General features: G+C 36.6%; 1 protein-coding gene across 1 annotated transcript; it reads right to left on the minus strand.

The window, feature by feature from the left end:
- Nucleotides 1–2539: 2539 nt before the first annotated feature.
- On the minus strand, nt 2540–7557 carry LOC135083282 (UDP-glucosyltransferase 2-like). Its single transcript, XM_063978023.1, has 4 exons — nt 6701–7557; nt 5650–5872; nt 3571–3790; nt 2540–3185 (listed from the first exon to the last, which is right to left on the minus strand). Exons 1-4 carry the CDS (start codon nt 7523–7525, stop codon nt 2897–2899), a joined length of 1557 nt encoding a protein of 518 aa, XP_063834093.1. The 5' UTR covers nt 7526–7557; the 3' UTR covers nt 2540–2896.
- Nucleotides 7558–8247: the final 690 nt, after the last annotated feature.

The raw sequence follows: 8247 nt of genomic DNA on the forward strand, positions 1-8247 counted from the left end.
GAGTTTGTTTGTTTGTTTACTTGAACGCGCTAATCTCAGGAACTAGCGGTCTGATTTGAAAAATTATTTCAGTGTTAGATAGCCTATTTATTGAGGAAGGCTATAGGCTATATAGAATAAACTATCACGCTACGAGTAATAGGTGCAGAGCAAAAATGAAAAATGTTGCGGAAACGGGTTTTCACGCGTACGAAGTCGCGGACACAGCTAGTGAGATTATAAGCAAAAAACAAGGAAAACAGTCAAGTTGCCTTGTGAAGTGTAGGGAGCCTTGTTCGAATAAAAAGTTGCCTTTTCCGGTCTGATCATCGCTACCTTATTCGTGACCCGTTCTGCCTAACATGAATGTATCTGTACATGTAAATTTTAAATTCTAGCACCAAGTAAGTCTAAGTTCTGAGGATTCTGTTTAAATAACAAGAAAGAAAGAAGTTGAATTAAAGTGCCCAAGTTCTTTAAGAAAATGTTTAATATTAAATTCTTCAAAAGTCTATTCTCAATCTGACCTAGCTTTATGAAAAAAAGCTAAATTAATTCTAGCTTTTTATTTTTGATAAATTATAATACCACTTAACATCAGGTGCGATTGTGGTCAAATGCCTGCCTTGTTATGCATAAAAAAAAATTAAAAAAAAAATGAAATAAATAAAAATGCCTAGTTTTTCCAGTTTGATAGATTGCTTTGTCTCATAAAGCTAGGTCAGGTACTTTTGAAGATATAGAAGATTCTCTAACCGACCCTTTTTCTTTGCGGTCCAGTGTATCTTCTGTACACGTTGCTCTATGGCGCTAGGTCCGAAACTCAGTCGCACAAGCCCTGCTCTATTACAAGGAACTTTTCCTCACTTTGGCCCGAAGTAGCCTGTCGCAAACTGTAATTGAGTTGCTCAAGAGTCCATGTAATCCTCAGGTTTCGTAACAGACATAGTTGCTACATTTTAGCCAGAGTAAGGCCAAGGTAAGAAACCTTGAAGAAATGGAAGTATTAGATCTTGGTAATTACAGGAGCACAGGACGCAAGTGAAACACGAGACTGCTGTCAAAGCACTGCTTTATTATTGAGACGTTAGAACGCAGGCGCAGCCACGCATCGTATATCTATAGCTATACATGTATAGCCGGCCTGCGAACCAATATGCAACATTTCTCCTCAAATAGCTACAGGAAGGTACCTATTTAGAAGAACCTTTTATAATCGACCGGGGGACGATTACGTCTAGATCTTCCGATATTTGTAGTCTCTGCAATACACAGTTTGACACCATACCCCAATAATTCATAACCACATTTTTTTTAAAAAGACCTTTCATTCTGATCTTAAAAATTTAATTCATTTTTAATTACCTGTAAATTACGATTTTTGTTCGCATTGTAATTGAAAAAAGTAGTTTAATTGAGTTGAAAAAATAGTGACGTCATTTGCTTGTAGTGCCATACAAAATCTATGGGAGAGTTTCGTTTTGACAGTTTAAAAAAGTACGTCAATTGATTGGTGGTGTCAACATGTCTATTCTCTCATCTGGACTTTCATCAACATCGTAGAACTCATTGTCACCTTCAGATGGCGGTCGTCGATACTAGATGACATTTCAATTATTTGTCCGTCAGACAGATAATTAGAAAATATTAGACTCATATTTTTTATTTTCTTTTTACGATCGTAACGCGCCATTTGAACTCGATGTAGCACTGTTATCTATACTTATAATAAATCTGTAGAGAGGTCAATTCTGTACATGAAATATATTTTCAAAATAACTATCAGGGGGTGATTAGTGATCGATACTGATGCCAAAAATGCAATCAGTAAAATTTTTGTCTGTCTGTCTGTCTGTCTGTCTGTCTGTCTGTCTGTCTGTATGTTCCTTATAGAAACAAAAACTACTCGACGGATTTTAACGAAACTTGGTACAATTATTCTTCATACACCTGGGCAGGTTATAGGATACTTAGGAATTCCCACGGGAACGGGCATTAGCGGGAAAATCCTTTTGTATGAAAAATCTAAACCGCTTAAGTTAGACGCTTGAAATTTGGCAAACAGGTACCTTAGTAAACTTAAAGCTTAGTTATAACAGGATATTGCAAAATTCCTACGGGAACGGGAATTAGCGAGAAAAAACATTTGTATGAAAAAATCTAAACCGCGTAAGTAGATGAAGGGGGTAAAACGGGATCCACGCGTACGAAGTCGCGGGCGGCCGCTAGTTCATCATAATTTAATAATAACAGTGCCACATCGAGTTGAAATGGCGCGTTACGATCGTCATGCGGTGTGGATGCATTCGTCAAATGACGGACAGTGGACAGCAGCAGGCCTCAATGTAAATGGACCTACATTATCAAAGAGCTAAATTAAATTATTATAGGATAGTGTGTCGCATTTTACTTTGGATTTTCGTTCGTTTGTTTCCGTCAAATGACGTCCAATGTTAAACAAAGGCCTTCCTCCAGGACTTTTATAGGTGCTTACTGTGATCTTCACTAGATCGTCGGTCCACGAGTGGGTTTGATTTAACCCAACAATAAAAAAGTAAAATAACACATAATATAAAATCTATAATTATTGCGTTGAAACCATACATTAGTATTAATAATTATAGAGTATTACTTATATCAGCTATAATAATATCAGCAATCACAATCACACACTCAAGGTGAATAATAATCAAGAAATAAACGTTAATCTTATCTCCTGAGACATTATTTATAATGTATAAAATTTACACAAATGTTTGGTTGTACACAGATAAAATTTAAGTTACTGCGTGGATCTGTTATTGGCTTCCCATAGTGTTAAGTGTCTAATGTTACATTGAAATCTGTAAGCTGTTGATGTCCCTAATAAATAAATAAATAAATAAATAAATCTATTTTTAGCTGGAGCAAGCAAACATCAACTGCGTTTAACTTTCACTTGTAATCCTAATACTCTCTTTAAACCCTTAACCAACTTTACTAAAGCTATTACAACAACAATTAAACATACAAATATTACTCCTAACACAGTACTAATAAGTTCCAATTCAAAATACTGGTGCCACGGCATGTTAGCTGAAGGTGAGCGGAGGTGACGTGCGCCTGAGTGACGTAATACGTATTCTGTCCACCATACAGCACGTTCTAAAGGCGTGTCTCTCTGGTCCTTCATCAAGGAACGGAGACGAACTATGTTTTGGCGGTAGCTGGAACAAAAGACGGTCGTCATTATCGGACGTCATTTGTCATTTTTGTCGGTTGTTCGTCCCAAGCGGGATTAAGGACGTAGCACATTTATCAACCCGGAAAGGGATCGTAACCGTATCAAATCGAGGTGGTCAGTATTATTTGTATGAAACTCCATACTGCAACGTACACCTATCCGCACAGGTGTAGCGTTTACGTTACGGTACGGATAAGACGTGTGCGTTGCAGTACGGAGTTTAATACAAAGAATACTGACCGCCTCGAGTTGATACGGTCACGATCCGTTTCTGGGTTGATAAGTGTGCTTCTTTCATAAATAGGAGATTATGTTATTGCCTTGCTGGTACCAAAAATTATTCAGTCACAAAAATACGTTTCACAAACCTTTGATCTTCAGTTACTTTTTTCACAGTCTCTCTTAAACTCTCTTCAGTCATGGTATCCATATTAATTCTCAAGCCAATCTTATGGTGCACATAATTCTCGACGTTGTACCACTGGTCTGCAAGCATGGGTATACCAATGAGGGGTACTCCAGCGTTGATGGCTTCATCGGTAGACTGGAGACCTCCTTGGGTTATGAACAGCTTGATGTTTGGATGTCCTGCAAAATGAATTAGAATAAGGGCTCGTTCTTTCTGTAATCCTGTTTTGCAGGATGTGAAAATGGACTGTCATTTGATATCATCATCACACATAGCGACTGATCTCCGAATGACATTTGTTACCGCCATATCATAGAGGAGTCTTTTAAAATATTATTATATTCCCTGGTTCTCTAAACTACAGTACACAGATAAACATAATTATTTTCTCACTAGCTTTCTGCCCGCAGCTTCGCCCACGTGGAATTTTTTTGTCTGTCACAGAAAAACTTTATCTCGCGCGGTCCTGTTTCAAATACCGGGATAAACACTATCTTATGTCCTTTCCCGGGACTCAAACTATCTCCATGCCAAATTTCATCAAAATCAGTTCAGTGATTTAGGCGTGAAAGCGTGACAGACAGACAGAGTTACTTTCGCATTTATAATATTAGTAGATAGCATAGATTCATCATATGCACGGAATTACGTTTCAGCCAAGTGACGTCCAATTCTGGACAAAGGCCTCCCCTAAGCATGTGACTCTTAACGCTAAAAATGATAATAACCCAACCTATAAAGTTAGGGAACCCGCAACTTCCATGTATTTAATTGGTATAATAATAAATACGATAAATTATATTATTTTGTCTTCAATCCGTCTGATGGCATTTTGACTTCAATAAGCAAAAAATGTTTAGACAAACAAAAGTTTTTGTCATGATCATCATGACGATGCATGATAAACCACTCTCAAGATAATGTATTATAATATGATATCATACGATATAATATCCTACTACCTACTAATAGATATTATAAATGCAAAAGTTTGGATGTCTGGATGTTTGTTACTCTTTCACGCAAAAACTACTGAACGGATTTTGATGAAACTTTACAGTATTACTGTTTATAACCAAGAATAATATAATTTATGACGATCTGTGACAAATTAAATTTCACGCGGGTGAAACCGCGGGCAAAAGCTAGTTACTTTATAAGGAAGTGTTAGGAAATACGAGATAATAAGTATAATTTGTACAAAAACGTATCCATAATAAATTATAATATTATTACATTTTTTCGTCTAATGTGTTTTGACTGGTAAATTATGGATTGATATTAAAAGACAAATGATAAAGTATTGTGATATAGATACAGTGTGATATGGATAATTGAGCAGAGATAAATAAATAGAATACTTTAAAGTTCACCACATAAGGCCGTATACAGAAAGAAAGCTGGAAACTTATACCTAAGCGCTTACCGGCGCTTCACAGCGCTGGTAACCCGCGCAGGAAAATATATGAACGCGCGCCGATAAGCACTGAACGATGCCGACAAGTTTCAACGCTGGTCAGCGCTGGACGCTGCCATTTAAAATGCCATTCAACTTGCTTCCTTTCTGAATGAACGGACCAGCGCTGATAAGCGCTTTCTTTCTGTATACGGCCTTAGACAAGAAAGAAAAGCAAGAAATACAGAAAAGAGACGGCACAATTTAGTTGGCATGTCGCTTTAAAGCGACCTCTCCCAGACAACCTATACGACAGTTGTTTAGAATAATTAAAAAATTGAGAACCTCCTACTTTTGTTGAAGTCGGTTAAAGAGAAGGCGATGAAAGAGCTTTAGTGGGTTGACGAGCAATATTTTTTTAACATTCAACCTATAATAAGATAAAAACATCAACCGCCTTTAAACTTTTTAATTTTTGCTTGGTGCCTAAAAAATCCATTGGCTAAGGAACTCTACACATCAAGCCCGCCGGCAACTTTAATTTCGAGAATATGTCAAAAGTCAACTCATGTCGGCGGGTTGGCGGGATTGATGTGAAGATTGCATTTGAAAACTTCCAACTACGAGTATACTACTACTTACTCAGAAGATCCGATTGAGGCAGCCATTTAGCCAGCTTGATGTTCTCAGACTTGCCCTCCATATCATCCTTGTCCCATTTCCATAGAACGTCGTATTTCAACTTGGACATGACGTTAACCATGATTTTAATCTTCTCAGGGGGTAGCAGCGATGGTTTCACGTTGGTCCCGAAGCTTATGTAGATGACTCCATGTTTTGAGGAGTCTAGGTACGTTTTGAGGTCCTGAAATATAATAAGTTTTTTTTATATGCATAACAAGGTAGGTATTTGACCGCAATCGCACCTAGTGTTAAGTGAGATGCAGTCTAAGGTTAGATTAGTTTACATTAAACATTAAGGCTGGGTTCAACCATCTTACTTTGACTTTAACAAACGTCAAAAATCTGTCAAACTTCATACAAAAAGCACCGGTTGTCGTCATTGATACCGTTAAAGTTAGGTGATGCAACTCAGCCTAAGTGTGCTCGCTAGCGACTGCGTAAAAAAATACATTAAAATAATGTCAACTGTATTATAATTAAATTAATATGAACTGCCAACTTTCAGTGGTAACAACCAAGTTGAACAAGGTCTCCTGAAAAAAAAAAGAATTATATATATACAGAAATATTCCTTGATTTCAAACTCTTAGAACACCATCAGACATAAAGACAGATTATTATAACTAAAGTGATCAATTAGATTAGATATTCATAATTATTATGATTTAATGTAATACGAGTGGAAATTACATTAATTAGGTTATCAACTGACTTAGTCCAGAGATTGCCAACATCCCTTTGAATCATAAATATTACATTAATATTTATATTAGAAAACTCAAAGGCATGGTGTTCTTTTATTTCTAATTAAGGCTATGCTTTTACTGGATTTTCACTGGAAACTACATCAGTATTAATAAGAATGGAAATACTGGAGTTCACAGAATTGATTTACAATTCTAAGACCCAACACACTCGCATAAGAATGTATGGCATTCCAAAAATAATTTTAGAGGCCTTTACTTAGTACTAATTTACAATTATATTGATAACAAAATAATCAACTTACGTTTGGCAAATCCTTTTGAGGCTTCTCGTGGATTCCATGAATATGTATGACATTCGGCGGAACGGGTCTTGAGCCCTCCCAAATTGGATGCATGTTCAAAAACAGCAGATCCACATTATTACTCAATTCGTTAATAGAAGGGACATCACCGAATACCCTTTTGAGCATTGCGTTCTCTTCTTCCAGAATTTGGGTGTCGTAATAATATTTCATCTGGTAGAATTTCGCTAACTCTGTCACTTTGTCCCACATAGTCAAATTATAAAGTTTCTGTCTTGCAACGGAGGGATACAGCAATTCATGTATGGGTGCACCAATAGTTGAGTAAGTATCAAACGTTCCACCAAACGAACTGAACTGGATCAGTGGCGCTTTAAATAAGTGTGCCAGAACCGTTAACTGCCTTGCAAGCGCTTCGACTATCACCAGATCATATTTATTATTCTCATCTATCACACTTCTCACTTCTGAACTCATCAATTGCTTTTCTATAATATCGTTCACCAATTTGACTATCAGTTTGATTTGTGACACAATACCGTCATTTTCAGTTGATCTCTGTACAAATTCTTTCTTCCACATCCCGTAAGATAAGTCATGTAAATCCACTTCCTTTAAATTTGGAGGAGCTGGAGTTTTCGTGAACACTGGATCTGTAGTCAGAACGGTCACTTCATGTCCTCGCTTTGCCAGTTCTTGCATCAAAGACCTGAAGACGACTTGATGACTGATGGACGGTGTTGGGAAGTACGCAAGAATTCTAGCCGCTTCTGATCCCGCACACGATAAACATAATGCAATTAATAAAAACGTTACGTCTGGCATGGCTGCTGGTGATTAAACTAATGATAAGTTCCGCAATATTTATTCAGACATTGATATTGTTTTAGAATCGCGTCATATGTATGAATTGGAATATCATGATGAGTTTGAACTCATCATGATATTCCAATTCATATACTCATAGTAATTGATTACTCAGTTAGATCGTAGCAATGTCCATGTGATGTGCACGTGCCAATTTATTAATAGTGTAGCAAATTATAAGAGACAACTGCCCCAGCCAGATCGTTAAAAGGGCGCATGTGACAACAAGTCAAAACGGAGATTCAAAAAATTTTAATGGATTTATTTACTGCTCTTTAAGCAAACTAATATCAAAAAAATGCTAGATTTAGGTATCTTTTTAATAAGATGTTGAAATACTCGCAGCCGACAATATTAAAAATCAAAACTGCAAAAAATACTAAAAGTTTTGTAACGAATTTTAAACAAAGGATATTTTTCTCTACTACTTCATTTCTATGCAAAACATTAGCCAAATGAAACTGTATCACAATAAACTCAGCAAACAGAGTGGAGTGACGACAGTCCATCGGTCAATGCCAAATGGTTGACCGAATTTATCTTTGCCCAAAGCTGCTGGAGTAATTTAATTGTTTTTTGATGCTGGAGTAGTGGAAAATGAATTTTATAAACGTTGTTGGTTTTCAGAATTGTGTTTGGAAATTATAGCGATAAATTGTCAATGCCATAAATAATAATTA

The sequence above is a fragment of the Ostrinia nubilalis genome, chromosome 23, assembly GCF_963855985.1.
Source record: "Ostrinia nubilalis chromosome 23, ilOstNubi1.1, whole genome shotgun sequence".
NCBI classification, from domain to species: domain Eukaryota; kingdom Metazoa; phylum Arthropoda; class Insecta; order Lepidoptera; family Crambidae; genus Ostrinia; species Ostrinia nubilalis.

Coding starts and splice junctions, on each gene's coding strand:
- LOC135083282 (XM_063978023.1), bottom strand. CDS start 7,525: ATGCCAGACGTAACGTTTTTATTAATTGCATTATGTTTATCGTGTGCG. Junction 5,873..6,700: donor CTCAAAAGGATTTGCCAAAC/GTAAGTTGATTA, acceptor ATTATATTTCAG/GACCTCAAAACGTACCTAGA. Junction 3,791..5,649: donor GCCTCAATCGGATCTTCTGA/GTAAGTAGTAGT, acceptor TTCATTTTGCAG/GACATCCAAACATCAAGCTG.